Below are 20,608 nucleotides of genomic sequence, written 5' to 3' on the forward strand. Positions count from 1 at the left end.
TTTGGGCATAGGCACCAGACGTGTAGTGAAACCTCATTACCCATAGTTATTTTCTTCAAGTGTACAATGAATATGTTCATAATGTCTGGACTTTGATTTCTTCACTTTCGAGAGTAGTTCAAATTGGTCCAAATAAAATGGGATTTGTAGGTATATAAGCAGAATTCAATAATTTATTTATGTAGGTAGTTTTTTTATGGGGGTGAGGCTGTTGGAGAGTCAGTTATGGGGGCAAATATATCAAATGGGGGTGGGGGAACAACAGATTTTGGAGACTGCACACCTGGCAGAAATAATTACAACACAGATAAGTTGATAAATATTTGTTATATTATCTGTACAATGTCTTGTATATTTACTGTGTAAAAATAGAAAATAACAATAGTGTACAACATTTTTACATTTGAACCCTTTTTACCATTCTTTTATCTAGGCAACCTGGTACCATGGGCAGCAGTATAAAGGGCAAAGTCACGGATGGAATAATCAATGCAAATCAACGGTCTGTGTTTGAGCCACTTGTTCAATGACAAAACAGACTTAATAAACTGCTCACTCAGTAAACTCTCACTAAGTATGGTGAGCAACAATGACCAAAGGTTTGCATAATTATTTGTCAGCATATGCCAACCAACTGAAAGTGAAATGTGCTACTGTAGTATGCAGCTAGGATTCTACATATCAAACATGCTGCTATGAATTCATTACATTTTTAAAGTGAAATATTTTCATAGGTCTACACAGACCAATGGTATATAATATTGTCTGATTCTTGAAGTGAACACAATCAATGTTTATGCAGTGCATATATATTTTAGTTTTATATGGTAAACCACATAGCATCATAAGACTTAAAATAAAGAGAAATACACTTTCACTGCTAATGTACAATGATTGCTATCAATGACTGTTAGTTTTGATGATGTCTCCTTTAAAATCATTGATGGACAGCCTATGAAACCCCATACATACATACATGCACACAAACATTACCCTTACCTGTCATGTAGGTTGTATGAATAAATTTATTGTGATTACTATTAAATCTTACTTTTCGTGTCTCTAGTGTGTGTGTATGTATGTATGTATGCATGCATGCATGCATGCATGTATGTATGTATGTATGTATGTATGTATGTATGTGTGTATATTTGCACATGTAATCAGTTGTGCTATTTGTATGACTGACAGTAATTACTAAAGAAGATATGTCAATATAGTGCGAAAAGGTATCATTCTTTGGCAATTGCAAGGGGTGGGCCAGAGGAATTGGTCATGTTTTTGAAGCCTGTCCAAAGGGGATGTTCACATCTTAGAAACCCATCCGTTGACTCATTATTTATTGTAAAATGTACTCTGCACTATTTCAAACAAAGTCTACAATTCTGAGAGAAACAACACACATCCCTTCAAATGAAGAGTAGTATATAAACTGATCGAATCACACACACTTCCCAATATACAATGCACTCGAGACATAACTTTTTGAAAGTCTGAAAGTCAAGACTTTTTGAGGTTTGAAAGTCCCCATGTATTGTCTATGGAAATAGTGCCAAAGCCATAAGTTTAAATATTACATATTACAAGTAAACTGATGGAACAGGGCTTTTTTGCATAAACAATACATGGGGACTTTCAGACCTCAACAAGTCTTGACTTTCAAAACGTTATGTCTTGAGTGTATTGTATACAGGCTGAATACAAGCTTTTTTAGAAAGGCTAAGTAGAACTTGTAGAGGGTCACGTTGGGAAAAGTCCCAGCCAGCAGATATTAGAGTGATATGAAATGGACAAGGAAACAAATGAAGGCCAAGGGGAAGAATAAACAAACAGTAATGTTTACAGCTCCACTGACTCGAGAGGATGATTATGATGATGATGATGATGATCATCATCATCATCATCATCATCATCATCATGTTGTTGATGGTGATGGTGATGATGATAATGATGTTGTTGTTGTTGTTGTTGTCCTTGTTGTTGTCCTCAATGTATTGAATGACAGTGATAGTGACACTAAGGAAAGTAACAATGAGAGTAGTGAAGAAAGCAACCCACAAAGTGGTACTGAGATTTCAGCGTTATTACAGGTTACTCTATCGAGAAGAGTGTGTACCACATGGAAATCACGATATACATTATAACCAAAGAATACTGTACCAGTAAGTTTGGTAATACCTGTGCATGGCAGAAATATGTCACATTCATTTAAAGGGATAGTATCTGTAACTTGATGATCTTGTTTCAATACTTTCGTTCTGTGTGTCAAGTGCAGTTTCTTGTTCTACTCTTTAAAACATGCTGAAATACCCTGTATTTGGCTTGTCAACACAGCCTGTATATGTGTAAAGTGCACTGTTATTGTTGATAGTTTCAGTCCAGACTAAAATTCACCTTGTAAAAAATAACAGTTTGTACATATACAGGTTGTGTTTACAAGTGTTTGCCAAAGACAGGAGTGTTTCAATGTGTGTTATGGAGTAGAACAAGAAATTAAAAACTGTAGTTGATACACAGAACAAAACATACTGAAAAAATCATTAAATGTTACAGCTACTACATCCACATAATTTCCATCCATCCATCTATCTGTGAATTTGTCATTTTGAGATGGGGAGGTCAGATTTTAGAACTTTGGCTTGACAGGGGGTCACATTTTACAGCTCAGACATACCCTAACACCCCCCCCCCCCCCCGGGAATTACTGAAGGCTCCCTTACATTTGTTTTGTAGCAAATGGTTCCCTTGGTACTATTCACTAGGTTATCCAATCAAATCAAACTGCTGTGCCTGAGCATTGCACTACAGCTTTCCAGGAACTCTTGAAACAACTTTTTTTGAAGGTTTTGGATATTGCAGATACTTCATGTTCATGAAAGTCATATAAGTTTAGTGGTATCTAGACACATGTTGCTCCACCAGAAGAGATGTGGGAGGTGGAGTTACTGGTGCTAGATGTGTTGATATTCTCCTTGGATCAGTTGGCTCAAGTTCTCTCTTGTGTTGCATTCCCCTTTTTTCTTCCAACCGTGTTTGTAGAATGGATTTTTTCAAGGCTGTATAATGTGGATACGTTTTCTGTTCTTTCACTGTTTTCGTAGACCATGTGCTGCTCTTTTTATTGTAGCCTCTATGATACCTTCAAGATAGAATTAAGAAAGATATATTTTGTAAAACAGAGATTTTGCAAAACGATTCACAAAATGAGTTCTCTGCTAGAGGATTGTTCATCTGTTGTTGCATAATGACACATGGTATGTTCTTCTGATTTACCCTGCAATTTGAATAAACAGTCTACAGGGTATATTTGTGTCTAGTAGTAGAAGCTACATACTGCCTTCAAGTTTGTCTGCCAAACTCAAGCTTTAATTGGTGACTTGGTAAACTATTGTTGTTGATGAATTGAAAACTTCCACAGGATTGTAACCAGGATTTTGTAATAAACAATTTCAGACATACCCAATACGACCATCCTGTCTTTGCTGGGCATCTCTTGCCCGGTGCACATTGTGATCTAATGCAGCTAGTATGTTTCGAACCCTATACACTGGAGGGGAATAAGCAAATCTTTTGGAAGCATACATCAAAATAAGTTGATGAAAACTCTCTAGGTCAGCAGTTGACCTGTGAAATAAATGAATTAACAGTTTGTCAGAACAATTTGACCCCTACCATGGCACATTTTTTTGTGAATATACACATCTGTATCGAAATGAACCATTGTGATATAAGTGTCATCAAAATGACAACAGAGTTTCCATTATTACAAAATATGCAATTTGTCATTGTTTAAAATAAAAGTCAGTTAACGATATCTCTAACACTCTCTGCCAAAAGTAAGGAGTATTGGACAGGACATTGGATTATATGTGCTGATGTTGTGGTTGGACATTGTATATAGCTCAATACATTTTACCCCACATTACTTTTCATACTATCAATGATTATATGAAAGAGGGAAAATAAAATATTACCTATTGTTCAGAAAGTATGGCACCCTCTTGAGAAATGATTTGTCAAAAACTATGTGCCTAAGTGCTATGTGAGCCGCACTATCCTTAGTTAAATATTCTCTGTCATCTTCTCTCTCAGGTAAAGGACCATGATCACACTGCGCCATACCATTACTTGCATAAGGTACTATCCAGGAGTGTTCATCAACAACATGGTGAAGAACACCACACCACATATCCTATAATATGATTATTGTACATATTGTCAGGATTCATTTAGCCATTACATATGTAAAAACTATTTCACATATGTTTGGAAGACAGTTTGCATTTGTGGGTAACTATGATTACAAGTCAATCTCAAAGTTTGCATTGTGCAAAGTGCAATGTATGCCAAGATACATACATGTGTGTACAGAGGTAGCTGTTCTTACTTGTTAAACTTTAGATGTTTTGTACCGATAGCGATACCATCAAGTGTGTACATACATGTTGTTAGAGGCAAGAATTCTATTCAGTCGCTGACTTTTGACCATAACTATCTTCAAGGTATGTACTTTATAACAATTGACATTTGCACCAGGTTTGGTTGAAATTGAGTCATGGGTGTTAGAGATATGGCTGACTTTTCTCAGATGTACACACAGACCGATATAGGTAATTCCTATAGCCCCTCCAGGATGTGGGCTAATAATACTCTATACTACTAGCATTATTCTATCATCACATAATTCAACTGGGCATTTGACAACAATGATGGAGGGAGTAGGTGCTATTAAGGAGTCAAACACTTACCAAAAATTCATCATAGGTTGTTGCCTTTTGGCAACAGTACCAGAAATGATTCACAATAGAGTTTGCCCACTTTAGCAGTACTTTACAATTCTTTTTTTGCCCAGCCTGATTGAAAAAAAGAGAGTATATGCCTTATTGTCTCAAAGAATATACACCACCTGTTAGTCTTATTTATATTTACATTTACATATAAACAAAAAAATATCCTAGTGTAGGTGTCATGATGATAATAATGTTCGACTGCTTGTTGTTCCTACTTGATGGTTGTTTTTTTCAAATTGTTACCACACAGTTAGATTTTGATTAATACAGAGAAAACATCACCTTACCTTTACAATTTTCTTGGTCATATTCTTTGCAGCATGCCAAATATCATGTGAATGTTTGACATCAGGGTAGTCATTTTCTGCAGTTAGAAATGTAGATACAAATGGATAAGTTTCATCCTGATGCCAAATATGATTTACAGACCATTATGGCCACAAGGGTTTCACTGTCACTTTAATTGTGAGTGATTTTATAGAACAAAGACTATAAATCATTAATACAGAGGAATATTTCAGTAGTAAACAAGTCATTGAGAATGACACAGTCCCTGTTATGATTGGGTTTTAAGGAACTGTCAGTTTATGTTGTCATTTTCTTGTATCACTACTCTGATCACGCAACAATACTTGTGAACCTAAATCAAACAGACTTAGATATGTTGTGTCTGCTCTTTGGACATGGAACATGCCTACTCATGTTGTGTCTCCTCGGACATGGGACAGGCCTAGTCTTCAAGATGACGTGATGGAATAAACCATTCAACAATAAAGGATGGGTCAGATAAAGGGGGGGGGGGGGCCTGTTCAAGCATGTCTGAGTTATGGCTTTGGACATGAAAAATTTGCAAACAAAATGGCTGCTAGGTGGCCATATTGGATTGTATCACGACAACAATGAATATGCACATGTATGTCATAGAACACTGTCCTAATACCAACTTTGAATGAGATCTGTTCAAACATGTCTGAGTTATGGCTTTAGACAGGGAAAATTTGCAAACAAAATGGCTGCTATATGCAGCAATATTGGATCATATCATGAAACAAATTGACGTGCATATATATGCCATTGTATGTTGCCCTGCACCAAGTTTGAAAAAAAATCGCCCCAGGCATCTCAAAGAAACGGCTCTGGACGGACGCACGCACCCCCCGCATCCCGGACTTCGTCCGTTGCGGACTAACAAGGGTACGTTCAAGTGACAACCATCCCCCCGAGTAGCACATTAACTCTTGACCATCTGTCATCATATAAGTCATATAGAAATCTATCAATCACAGCATAGAAGTGAGAAAACTACATGTGTGAAAACTAGATGTATATACAGGAGTACACTTTGTAGATCAACATATGTACTGTATTAACCTTTTGGGAAGTCCTGATAGTTGAATATTCAGAATGACCATTACAGATTCTGCTCCACCTGTGGATATTTGTTTGTTTCAAACTTTAATGGCAAAAGTCCTTTGGCAAGGTTTGAACCATGACTCTGTCCCATCAATCCACCTGGAAGTGAGTGAGGACCTGATTGGGTGGAGGTTGTCATAGGGACAATGACATGTATTGTATGTTTCTGTGACTGGGGAAATAATTACTAATTTAAGAAAATAGAATACTACTTACTCATTACTGATGCTATCTGAATATGGGCATCTGTGACCACTTCTTTCATATCAACTCTCTTTTCTTCTAACTGGTCAATACTTTCTTGAAAACAAGCTTTCTCCAAAACAGTAGATTTCCTATCAGTGGCCCTTTTGTCTTTAGTTAGAATGGATAATATCTTCTTTGTTACATTTTCCATAAATGTATAAGTACAATATTGGGCACAATATCCCGGTGAGTCCATCCTTCCATCACCTATTATCAAGATTAAATGGTTGATAATAAACAAGAACTGCGCAGATTTTTCATGAAGAGAGTGGGTTTGAAAGGGGACGCTAAACACAAATTATGTTCAAGTCATACATCAACTCAATAGCAAACTATAATGAGTTCAACAAAACAACTTACATATATTAGGTTTAGAGTATTGTACATAGATGACTCACTACACCTACAGACAGCACTATTGAACCTCGGTTCAGTTGTGCTAACAAGTGATGCAAGCACCAGAATTTGTGATTGTGAGCATTCCATTTATTGTGCATGAAATGTATGTGCACACAAGAGCAAGCTTGGGTCATAAAAAGAAAGCTTGTATCTCAAAATAATTGAGTATTATGCATAATGATACATGTGAATTTCATATGACAAATATAGCTACTCTACTGAACAAACTTGATACTTGCATCTTCAGGAACTGATGTACATCTTAAAATTCCTATAAATATCAAAAACGAATGAGTGCACTTACCAAGTAGAACCAGTCTTTCACCCTCAAATGATGCACATAGCTGTAACTGGTGTTCCTTCCAAAACTTGTCTATGCATGGTACAAGGCAGGTTCTTTGTATTCTGTTGAATGTGGTCTGACACAATAACTTCAAAGAGAGCACCTTGGCAAACCTATCAATTTTTGCATAGTTGTTGCCTGACAACAATATTGCTGCTGCTGTCATTAGATCTCCACTATGTAACCTGCTATTCAGAACTGGTTGCGAGCACCATTTGTATTCGAGGTGACCGGCTGGACATGTCTGAATATAAATAACAAATTGCAATATGTATTACAACTAGGTACATTCAAAAAGTCAGGATGGTGTAACCATTGGCAAATATACAAACTAAAACTTAAAACTGATCAACGGATCTAATCACATTCTTCATCCAAGGAGCTAAATTTTCTGTAATGTGATAGCATATCTTCTATTGCAAATATTATCTTGTGGTAAGGTAAGAATCACAATAGAACTTTTTTTTGGCACATGGTAACAGAATACAGAACACATAGTACATATCTTCATCCTTTTGGTACCAAGCATTCATAATATCAGTAAAATGAGAAGCAGTATAGTGTACAATTTTAGATGAAGTTCAAGATCTTAGATTGTAATTTCATAAAACAAGCAGCTCTCATCATACATGATACATATTTAATAACTTGAGTAGAGTACTAATAAGCTATACTTACCCATTTAAGGTACAAGGCTGAACCAACAAATTGAGATGAAACTGAAAGCTTCCCATTGCATTCCTTGGAAGTACAAATAGTACTTATTTTACAATTGGCCAAAACAAGTAGTTGTTGCAGATACACAAGACAGGCTGTGTCATTAAGGAGATGTTCTTGATCTTCTTCGCTACGTATTCTCTGAAAACCGGGCACTTGGCACTCTTCTGGGTCATCCATTTCAGGGCACTCTTCACTTTCATCATCATTGTCACTATTATCATTGTCACTATTATCATTGTCACTATCATCCCCATCATCAAGAGTGGGGTGGATCTGTAGTTCATCACCGCTGTAAAGTATTATTATGACTATTATTCATTCATAACACACCTTAAACAATATTTTAATGATTTTCGAATTTGTTGAGACAAAATGGCTGATGAGTGAATTCATTTCAGTAATTCATGCTATTATAAATATTCATAACAGACACGCCATTTGTTATGCACTGACACACCAGAAAATACTATGTAACCAAGTATTGGACTGGTTAAAAAAATGTATTATTTGTTAAAAGTGATCATCAAGGACAAATTTGTCATTTTGTGAGAACTATATGCTTCCCACTCCTACATTAACACAATTACAGTTACATTTACACTGTATGTGAGTATTTTCAATAATGAAATACAAAAGCAGCATATATTGTTACAGTTCGCAACTTCGCTATGTGTTCAAAACCATGGAAGTAGTTCCTTCATCCTCCTAAAGTTCTGCCTACGTATGATGCGAGAAAGTACATGTAGATATATTCTAAAAAGAGTTCTGCACTGTGATACCTAAATAAGAGTTTTGAATACTTACTCTGAGTGTCACTGTGAATTGGTGGGCAAGCAATGTGTGTTTGTGTATGGTGTAGGAGTATCTAGAGTAGGTGTTTACGAGATGGGGAAAATGATGGTTTAAAGTATATCAATACTTACATAAGAGTTATATTAAAACTGGGCTCATACTCTGCATCATCATCACTGAATTCTCCATCTAAATATTCATCATCAGTCTCAAATATCTCAATGTGCAGTCTATAGGTAACAAATGACAGAAATAGAAAAAAAGTACTTACACATAGAAAATACATTTCAAACTCTACCGTTTATAGATATTTATCATTGTGATGGATACCAATACCAATCAAATAACAATCAACTTAAAAGAAACAAATTCATTAAAATTTTATCATGAACAATGTTAGATGAGAGAGCTTCTTACCGTAAGTCTTCAGGACTAACAAATGATTCTGTCAAACCCTTTGACCTTCTTGAATGACGACTGCTGTAATGTTTCAAAGCAAAAAAATGTACTAATATTACATTATATTATGTAACAGCACTAATATTACATGATATCCGTCCGTGAATACAGTATACATATGTGAATGAACATACATACATACATACATACATACATACATACATACATACATACATACATACATACAATGTATATATCTACCTTTCCTTTGCATACTTCTTGAGAGCTTTGTGGTTGAAAAATCATGGTATTGTCTTTTGTAATTCTGATGTAATCACTGTCTTCCACTTCTGTATTCACAATATAATAGGATGTAGCACTCACACACAATACTGTACCTTTTACTAGATAAATCTGCTGAATCTTTTTCTAGCTGCACAGATGAAGATGCTATGGATGGTTGAACAACTCGTGCAGCTAACTCTTCCACACCAGACATACAACTAGAAATTCTTCAGGGGTGAATTCAAAAAGTACATTTATTGGTAAACATGTACACCTAGTTACATGAATATCCCAAATACAACTTGATTTACAAAAAGAAGTTATATTTTTTCATTATTGAATGAAGCCATTAACCAAGCAGGTGGGGTTTCACAATAGACAATGTTTATTATACCCGACTTGCTGGTTCACCATGTCGGGTATATAGCACTTGAACTGCTAATGGGGGAAAACTGTCATGATTAAAAATTAAAAATTGTTGTCTTTATACCTTAATACAGCATCAGTCAGCTAGTATCAATTGACATAAACAATTTGATTTTCCTTTATAGTTTTCATTAGTGACATGAGACCAATTTTGAAAAAAATGTGCATTAAAAGAGAAACCCCAGATTTTTTGTTGAATAACAACAATACCTTACCGATCTGATTCACTTGCTGCAGAAATTTCAGAAACGTCAGGACCACTTAATTCCTTCATTGCACCCATGTAATAGCTGTGAATTGGGGTTGAAGTGGTGGTGGTAATTATTTGTTCAGTAACTTTACACCGCTGTCCAAGAGACCTGAAAAGCATGTGAAACAATACAACTTTAAACTTTTATACAATATATATGTATATGTTATTTTTAATATTACTGAACCTTTTGCGTGTATTTACAAATTCAGGTTGAGTTGCAGCACTGGTACATACATACAATTAGTTTCTAGCCAATGGAATGCCAAGAGTTCAAATCAAGTTCACAGTGAAAGCTAAAAGTTAAAATATTTACATCAGCTGTGGACCCGCTTCATCATCTTGTTGCCTTGCGGTAAATGCTGGGTCTTCCATCATTGTAGCATGATGTGATGTACTTGGCAGTGGCTCACCACTTCTACACTCCTGATGATCATGATACCTACCGCATAATGTAAAAACACTTGATTACAATACTGCAGTACATGAAATTGCATTACTATTAGACTTACTTAGTCTTCTGGCTTTGCTAAATTCTCATTATTTTGCAGTGCTAACTTGATTAGTCAAAGCAGTACTGGTAAAAAACAAGAGTCACAGACAGTGAGTAGGTTTTAGGTATTGTGTAATCATCAAGAAGGGGTTATAAATTGGAATTTAAGGCATTGATTGCTGATGTCATAGCTACACAAACTAATTTATCCATTCTAATATAAAATAATGGCAGTCAATGAAGCTGTGACTAATAAGTATGTACAAGTACACTATCTGTACATTTAATTCATGTGAAGAACATACCACTTGACAGATGCTTTCCAAATAAAACTGAAACATGCAGTCACAATATTGACATTGAATTCATAAATCCTCACACACACACACACACACACACACACACACACACACACACACACACACACAATACACAAACAACTAATGTATCCGTCATAAATCACTGGAAATAACTTTGAACATGGAAACAAACTTCAAACAATCTCCAAGAACAACAACGACCAACAATATTCAATGTAATTGTAACACACTTTTGTGGTTTCATGTACCCAAAACAGCTTGCATATCGCTTGACCATGGAGATATACCTCCGTACGCTTACTAAGTCTAACTATAAACATGTGCATAAAATAAGAAATAGAAATAGTAATTTTTTAGTTATTACACATCTCATCTGCATTGAGATAATCTTATAGTATAGCTATGTATCGACCCTGTCAATGCCAGTCGAAGCGATTACTCGATTTTGACTTGCTATTGTACAGTCATGCAAGTAGCACTACGAAGTTTGTCTTGGACAGTTCCCGCGTGAGTATTGGCAAAAAGAAAAACTCACTGCAAAATTGTGTAATGGAGAGCGGTAATTGGTAAGGCTGGGTCGATCACGCTGAAAACGTGAGCGAGTAGGCTTAGTAAATGTTGAGCCGATCCGTGAGTTCTCACATATATCTAATACCAATATGCAATAGTAACACTACGCACAACTTCAACAGGAAGTGAGGGTGATAGCGTACAGCTAGCTACTACGTATGACAGAACGTTATTCACCCTTTCAATATTGTCACCACCTTCGAATACAATAGAAATGACCTTAATTTGTGCATGATTCCCGAAATAGTTTTCACTGTACCTCACAGATGAGTGCACAGTAGAAAGTGCAAGCATGTAGGTTGTAAACATCATTACACTACGACACTCAGCAAAAAAAATCATGGCTTTCTACGTGTGTATACTTACCAGTTTATCAAGAATTCCGCAACTTCTCGATTACTCTTCAACGTCAGTTTGTCCTTTATTTCTTTCCAGCGGTCAATCTGCCCAAAAATATTTATTTTCCCTGAGGTAAACACTGCGCGTGATCTTTTTTTAGCCGAAGTGCTTACCATCGGTCGACCGGGCCCACGTTTACGTGCCTCCATTATTCTGAGATATTCGATGACGTAATGTAGGTGACGTCACTGTGACGATTCACTTTTTATCAGCGATAGGACGCATGCGTTATTCATTTAACGGCAGATTTCCTCAGCATTTGTTGATACGTACCAACAATTATGTCATCGCATCTTTTCTATATTATACCTAAATACCAAGATTAAGTTCTGCCAGTATCAAGTAATGGATGAATGTGTTTCAGTAAGTAGAATACAATATGTAACATTTCGTAGGCAACAAAAATCACGTCCAAAAACCGTCTAAACTTGGCCTGTGTCCCTTTAAATGGGTCGAGGCGGAAGTGAACTCTTGATACTAGTAGAAAATCAAAAAAGCTGTCTCATCAAATGGTCCTGTACAGTGAGTGCCTCACAAACTAGCAGTTATCATCATACATATATACATACACTTGGCAAATCAATATTTGACATAAAGATAAGAATACACTGTTGTACAAACTTGAAGTGATTACCTTCAGATTAGGCACACAACATGACTGTCATTAGCCTAGTTGTAATTATTGTAATGGTGCTGATGTAACCCCTCCCTCATTCACCCATGAATGTATTAAAATATTTAGTTCAAATAACACAAGTCCTATGGTAAGTGATAGGGATCATCACACTTACAATAGTTGGAAGAGTTTCCATGGAAAGCTGGTCTTGTGGCCAAAATATTGGAAACACAGCCTAGTCACGATGACACGACCCATCTACAAACTAACACAACTCGAAAACAACTTCTGTTTATCCATAAAACTGTACTCTATGCAAAATGTTATACATGTATATAACAAGTTACACAAATAAAGTGTCAATTATTGAATTGCCACAAATACATTTTGTGTGTCCTCTGATGGGATGGAGACAAAGCGGGATATTCACATTTCCATGAAATCAGCATTGGCAATGCCCCCCCCCCCCCCCCTTCACCTGTATTCCTCCTGTGGTGTAAGTACCAAAGCAATGCATCATCTATGTATGACGTTAATGATATCATAGGTGAGAAAGAAAGAATGTGATGACTACGTTGTAGACATCACACGACGCAATTTAAATTACGTGCTGTGTGGTATATATCCAATGTATCATCACAAGAACCAGTACAACCCATAACACAAAAGTAAAGCATTTTCTGTATGTACCACAATCATTGATAGCATCCATATTAAAGTGTAAAGTATACTATTTCAGTTGCTAATTGACCACATTAGAGAGGCCACATGCTAGGCTTGTAAATAAACAAATTGAAATAATATACTTTTTACACTTGATGTGAATGCCATAAACGAGTACAGCACATAGAGAAAATGCTCTACTTCAGTGTTACTCATTGTAACTGAGTTGGCACCCCCACCTACCCCCCCCCCCCCACCTTCCTCTATACATATCAGTGATTGACAACATTTCACCCAGTCATACAAGCGCAGTAACACTTGCCCACCATATCTCTGTACCCCACCCATGCATAGGAACTTTATGCATATACAGCACAGATCATACAGATAAAGAAAATAATTTTCACCTCTGATGGGGGCAAAGGTCAATCTACCAAAACAACAAGTCTGCACCATCTGCAAATATGTCACATGACAATAACAATATCGTCCTTGATACTCGGTCATTACATTTTAAGCCTAGAGATTTGTTGTGGTCACTATTCAAGCTACAATTTGGCACAGAGACTTATGGCTACTAGCATCATCTAAGTCACCATTAGCCAAAACACTTGTGCTGTCCCTAATCACAGGTTACCACTTGAAACCACAACAGGGTACCTACAAGCCTAGTCTCTTGACTACTACCTTTTTGGTCCATGGGTATATGTATCAATCAAATTAACCCTCCTTCCCCCCAAAAAATAAATAAATAAAATAATAATAATAATAATAATAATAAATAAATAAAATAAAAAAACAAACAGACATTTGCTACGAAGTTAATTAATAATTTGATAACCAAACTTCTTTTCCTGCCAACATTCTAGTGTCGACACAACATAACAACCAACTTCCTAAGTAAACATGCCCTTAGCTTCCTCAGTGATAAATACTTAAATGTACATCCTGCTTGTGATCACACAACATAAAAGTAACAACACTACACTGTACATTTATAGCAATAAGCCAGGAATAAATTTCCTAACTGAAGACACACTAATTACTGTTGCCATCCTCTCACCTCTGAAATAGATCTCCTGGTTGAGACCATTCAAGAAACCATACCCGACAGGCATATCTCATGAAATATATTACTAAATCAACAACGTGGGTGAAATATTATATGAAAAATGTCTATTTTTATTTTGGAATAAACATTCATGATTCATTTCTAAAATAGATATTCTGATTATGGATTATGACAAAACAAATACACATGAATATCACGACAAAATAAACGTGCTAAACCTGATATTGTGACCAGGCAAATGACAAAACAAGAACACTAAGCCAAGATATTGATTGGGGACATGTGAAAATAACCACCACCAGCTAAACCACGGCCAAGACAAAATAACCATGTATACCTGATTTTCAAACTAGGGAAGTGACAATAGAATAATACATACATGATATCCTGACTTGAGGCTTGACAAAATAGCAACTCATACATGATATCCTGACTTGGGACATGACAAAATAACAACACATATCTTATACCCTGACCAAGGACATGACAAAATGACAACACATACCTGATATCCTCACTAGGCTAGGGACATACCTGATATTCTGACTAAATAACAACACATACCTGATCATGTGTGATATCCTGACTAAGGACATGAGAAAATAACAACACATGCCTGATAATGCGTGATATCCTGACTACTAGAAGGACGTGATAAAATAACAACACATACCTGATAATGTGTGATATCCTGACTAAGGACATGAGAAAATAACAACACATACCTGATATTGTGTGATACCCCCCCCCCCCCCCCCGACTACTGGAAGGACATGAGAAAATAACAACACATACCTGATATTGTGTGATATCCCCCCCCCCCCCCCGACTACTGGAAGGACATGAGAAAATAACAACACATACCTGATAATGTGTGATATCCTGACTAAGGACATGATAACATAACAACACATACCTAATGTGTGATATCCTGACTAAGGACATAATAACATAACAACACATACCTGATAATGTGTGATATCCTGACTAAGGACATGACAGAATAACAACACATACCTAATAATGTGTGATATCCTGACTAAGGACATGACAAAATAACAACACATGCCTGATAATGCGTGATATCCTGACTAAGGACATGACAAAATAACAACACATGCCTGATAATGCGTGATATCCTGACTAAGGACATGATAAAATAACAACACATACCTGATAATGTGTGATATCCTGACTAAGGACATGAGAAAATAACAACACATACCTGATAATGTGTGATATCCTGACTAAGGACATAATAACATAACAACACATTCCTGGTAATGTGTGATATCCTGACTAAGGACATGACAAAATAACAACATATACCTGATAATGTGTGATATCCTGACTAAGGACATAATAACATAACAACACATACCTGGTAATGTGTGATATCCTGACTAAGGACATGACAAAATAACAACATATACCTAATAATGTGTGATATCCTGACTAAGGACATGATAAAATAACAACACATACCTGATAATGTGCAAGATCTTGACAAAGGAAACAACAAAATAACAAGATATACCTGGTGGTATCCTGACTAAGGACATGACAAAATAACACATATATGATATCCTGACAAATCAACCATGCATATTACCCGGTATCAAGACACATGACAAACATGCAAATACATGTAACCAAACATACCTGATATCCCAACTAGAGACACATGATGAAACAACACACACCTGATATTCTGACATCACAAAATAACCATACATACCTAATACCCTGATGAGAGACATGACAAATTAACCAAATTTACCTGGTCTCCTGACATGACAAAACAACCATGCAAATACACCGAATATCCTGACACCAAATACCACAAGACAATCACATCAACTTGATATCCTGAAGACAGACAGACAGACAGGCTGAGTGACTGTCTGTCTGTCTGACTGAACAAAATAACAGACACTGGTGTTCCAATATTATGTAACATGCTAGACAGCAGATCTGTATGTCTGAGTCCACCTAGCACTATCTTGTTTCATGCAACAGACAAAACAGAATGCATGCTTTGGCAGTGAAGAATAGACTGCCCCTCTATTGTCTATATTACTAAAGCTAATCTGTACAGTCAGTCTCCTCTCATTAGCACATTTCATGAAAGCAGACATAGTGGCCATGAACAGACTGTATGAGCCAAGCTCTATGAAGAGATAATTTAATCACAGACAAGTAGGGGAAGTGGCCACATCCTAAAATTAAGGAATTTGTCATAATTTGAACAGAAATTATGATTTATACAAGTCTCAACAAAATTGAGATAATGACTGTGTTGAAAATCACGTCTCAGCATCATTCAACAAAGTTTACATTATCAAAACATAACAGTTGTGTTGTGCAGAACATTGTCAATTATGCACAAATTTTACTTTTTATATTTTGTCAGTTACATTGAAATTTTACATGTTGTTATAACTGTCATTTCAAGTCATGAATATTATTACGTGTAATACAGGAAAACTTACAAACGACAATTTTTCTTCTTTCATTGTGGCAATGATTCTTAGTTGCATCAAACCAGCTGAGGTAATTGCTTCACTTGCTGTTATCAAATATATCAATGTAACATTACAGTCATACCAATATATTAACTACTGTATACTTTCTGTACAAGTGACACTATATGGTACCAAAAGCAACTAAAATGCAAATGTACCATTCTCTCAATAGAGGCCACAGTTCACTCGGCCAGAGGAAACCCACTATTTCTGATATGATTTTGATGTCACAGTCCGACTCACTTCTAATGACCACAAAATCAGTTCAGGTCACCTGATGTATATTTTCGTAAACACATATTCCTCGAGTCAACAAAACTGAAATGTCATACCTATTTTCCTCTTCTATGTTGTAAGCTATGAAATTGGTTTATCAATTGAACTAATGACTCCACATATTTAGATGTAGTAATTTGAACAAGACCTACGAAAGTACCAGTATATACTGTGGCTGATATATGCAATTTGATAAACTGTATGCATATGCACTCACTCCACATTCACAAACACACACACACACACACACACACACACACACATCAAAAAAGAAACATTTCATCATTTGTTTGTTTCTATCCAACCCTATAGCAGTATGAACACTCGCATACACAAAGATCAATGTGTACACACGGAGATCTACACAGAAACAGTTCACATCCAGTTTGTTTATACTTCTCTATAAATCCCCCATAGCAGTCTGATCACTCACATACACAAAACAACACACACATACCGAGATCTACACAGAAAATGAATGTGATGTTTGTTTATTTTTCTCTTTCCAACCAACCCAATAACAGTGTGATCACACACATACACACCCACCAACATGCACCGACAGTGATCTTCTACACAGAAACAGTTCATCCTAGATGTTGTATTTATTTATTTATTTCTATCCAACCCAGTAACAGCAATAGTCCTAAACTGTGAGTTGTTATCTTTCTCTGCCATAATGACTATACTTCCTGTTCCCTTCTAACTCAGAGTAGGCGTTTTTGACTTCCAGGACAGTTACAGTATTATCAATACAATTCCATTTTTAGTCAAAGCACTCAGCATTCCCTTGCTCAGTATTACGAATGCCGATACAATGTTCTATTTGTATTACTGATGATGTTCTGTATTACTGATGACTGAAATGTCAAGGCATCGACTTAAAAACCACACAGGTTATATCAAAGTGTGTTCAGTAATATTTGACGATGAGACTTCAGAAATTTCACAATTACCAAAGTTTAAAATTTCAAATATGTATCAATTTAAAAGTCTACAGGAAGAGAACTATACATATACACTTCACATCGACTTTGTTCCATTTATGATGATGTATGGACACACTGCAGTCATGCTGGATTAGACTCAACAGTAGTACATTTTCTGTTTTATACGTGTCCATTAGTAACTACCTTGTTTTCTACACGTTGATCACACATATCACATATTGTTTACAATATTTGAAGATAAAATTACAAATTAATTTGTAATTGTGTCAAATAATTAATGTGGAAAAGGTTGAGGTCATTTCTGTCACAACATGAAACTACTATTTTAATCAAATACTGAGCTGTTACAAAAATTGATACAATAACATAACTACTTATATTTTTTACTATTAATAACATGTAATCATTTTTGTCATGAAGCTTGGGCTCCAATGCTAATTAAGTGACCGGCATAACTTACAGCAAGTAATTCAACTGATGATGGTGAAATACACGACCTGGAATCCAGTAGCCTTTTCTAATATTATGAAAACTTACAATTTAGCATAATTATAAATATAGTAGTTTATTTATCTATTATTTATTAACACACACACACACATTTATGCAAGTGTGTATATACATGTGTATGTGTGTGTATGTATATATATAAATATATAGACTTAATCCAAGGAATAAGGATGTTATAAGTCGCTACTCAGAGTTTCATGCTTCCTCAGCGATATATACATATATAATAAAGAGTAAAGTATTTCTGTCCAAGACATTTTGCTCAGGCTTTGCAGAGCTGCCTCAGTAGGTATATATATATATATATATATATATATATATATATATATATATATATATATATATATATATATATATATATATATATATATATATATATATATATATACTCTTAAGACATGTGTGTATGTGTATGTGTGTGTGTTTTGATGGATATTTATCTAGATGTACAACTTTACATGGAATTGCTTAATAAAATGTGGGTGTGTACATTATAGAGCATGGTGAGAAACCCAACTTGACCTAATTTGTTTTTCATTTTGAATGAATTAATAATACCACTGAACATTACACATACAATACTGCTTTTTTGTTCCTTTGTCAGTTGGTTATGAACTGTGAATGTCAGTTCACTAAGCACAACCTAGACCCAATTTATTACGGGCACCAGCAGACATTTACGGATAGGAACGCGATAGTTGTATGCAATGACAGGTGAAAGGTATATTGTCAGATACCGGTTCGAAACATGATCTGAAATGACATCCTTTAACGAATGAAAAAATTGACATAATAAACTCAGAACCGTGACATTTATATGATCATAATGCGCCAGGGCCGGCAGAAGGTATTGCGAAATTAAGGTAAACAATGGGAAACCCCCAAATAATTTTATACGATGACTCAGTAACAACAACCCACACAGTTGTCATGTTTCGAGTTTGCGTTATGGTTCCTTTCGTTTTCTTCCTGGTTCGTTCGCAATCATATCAATATTACAAAATGGCATAAACAACAACAACTGAACGCCGTGAAGAGCCCCATTAGTGGCCACATATCTGGAGCTAAGTAACTGCGATGACGTTCGCAGTATAGCCTAGCAGCGCAGAGATCTCGGTTGGAGTGAGTTTGCTCCAGTATTGGCGAAATTAGCCATGTTGCATTTCTTGTCCTGCGACACCCATGCAACAAACACTCACAGTAAATAACAACGTTCGACGCTCGTGTGACACGGGAACTGTGTCCCAAAATAATTCAAACACAACGTGTATGAACTTACCAAAACAAACTTCACTGGTTTGCAAGGATTTCGCAGCGGTGAGCAGCAAATCTGTAGTGTTTCTTGCTGTAGTGTCAACAAGGAAAGCAACTTCTTCGTAGATGTACTTCTCGTGTGGTCAATATAGCGGAAGTATCTTTCAGTTCACCACGACGTTCTGCCTTGTTAGGAGAAATACATGCAAAGAAAGCATGGTGAAGTGGGATAAACAAAATCACGGCGTACACTTAAAAGTTGACGGTGGGCTAAAACGTTGCAAAAATTGTCTGTTATTCGGCAGTAAAACGTTTAGATTGCGTCGAAACTCGCGTTGTTTTCGAGCAAAACACATGAACATCGATAAAACTGAACGAAGAGAGGCCTCACGTCAAAGTCAAAGTTAACAGCAATACACAAAATCATTAAAAATTCCAGCCATGTACGGAAATTGATTCAGTGCAAGAGTATAACACAGACACTATAGTTTCTATTTTTACTGACCAGTAAAATGGGCTCAGATCAGCTGAGATGAGAAACGGTGTAGACACTGTTCTATTTTTAGGCTGGAACACCGACCTGAGCCTTGGTATGTCCAGAATCCTGACTGTTCGCAAGGGATCCTCTGAAAATATTAGTCCGCGTCAGCCGTAAATGTGTATAGAACTTATACTTTGCAAAATAAAAGAATGAGGTTGATACTAAATAAGTAACTTAATCTGATGATTGCAACTTACCTCCGTAAAATGTCTGAAACTTAAGTCTGGTCAATATTATATGCGATCTATTTGTGCTCACATCACCGACGGTGGAAGGCTATATGCAAATATATGAGGTTGCCCCGGTGCCCGTGACGTCACTATTAGTAGTAGAGAGAATTTATAGTAATGTTGGTA

General features: G+C 36.0%; 1 protein-coding gene across 6 annotated transcripts; it reads right to left on the reverse strand.

Annotated features, from left to right (window-relative positions):
* Positions 1 to 1,128: 1,128 nt before the first annotated feature.
* Positions 1,129 to 20,283, reverse strand: LOC144443271 (uncharacterized). Of its 6 annotated transcripts, none has more exons than XM_078132707.1 (15): positions 20,217 to 20,283; positions 19,737 to 19,893; positions 10,380 to 10,505; positions 10,029 to 10,172; positions 9,501 to 9,614; positions 9,121 to 9,183; positions 8,835 to 8,933; positions 7,870 to 8,200; positions 7,153 to 7,435; positions 6,420 to 6,656; positions 5,078 to 5,154; positions 4,749 to 4,853; positions 3,975 to 4,192; positions 3,460 to 3,624; positions 1,129 to 3,139 (listed from the first exon to the last, which is right to left on the reverse strand). In XM_078132707.1, exons 3-15 carry the CDS (start codon positions 10,439 to 10,441, stop codon positions 2,890 to 2,892), a joined length of 2,148 nt encoding a protein of 715 aa, XP_077988833.1. In that variant the 5' UTR covers positions 10,442 to 10,505; positions 19,737 to 19,893; positions 20,217 to 20,283; the 3' UTR covers positions 1,129 to 2,889. The 6 variants fall into 6 exon arrangements, with proteins under 6 accessions (XP_077988833.1, XP_077988832.1, XP_077988831.1 ...); XM_078132706.1 differs by having other exon boundaries at positions 19,737 to 19,897; positions 20,217 to 20,281; XM_078132705.1 differs by lacking the exons at positions 19,737 to 19,893; positions 20,217 to 20,283 and adding an exon at positions 11,813 to 12,160.
* Between the last annotated feature and the right edge of the window lie 325 nt (positions 20,284 to 20,608).

The sequence above is a fragment of the Glandiceps talaboti genome, chromosome 12 (assembly GCF_964340395.1).
Source record: "Glandiceps talaboti chromosome 12, keGlaTala1.1, whole genome shotgun sequence".
In the NCBI taxonomy this organism is placed as follows: Eukaryota; Metazoa; Hemichordata; class Enteropneusta; family Spengelidae; genus Glandiceps; species Glandiceps talaboti.

Coding starts and splice junctions, on each gene's coding strand:
- LOC144443271 (XM_078132705.1), bottom strand. CDS start 11,994: ATGGAGGCACGTAAACGTGGGCCCGGTCGACCGATGGTAAGCACTTCG. Junction 8,934..9,120: donor GTTAGTCCTGAAGACTTACG/GTAAGAAGCTCT, acceptor TGTTACCTATAG/ACTGCACATTGAGATATTTG. Junction 3,140..3,459: donor AGACAGGATGGTCGTATTGG/GTATGTCTGAAA, acceptor TCTATCTTGAAG/GTATCATAGAGGCTACAATA.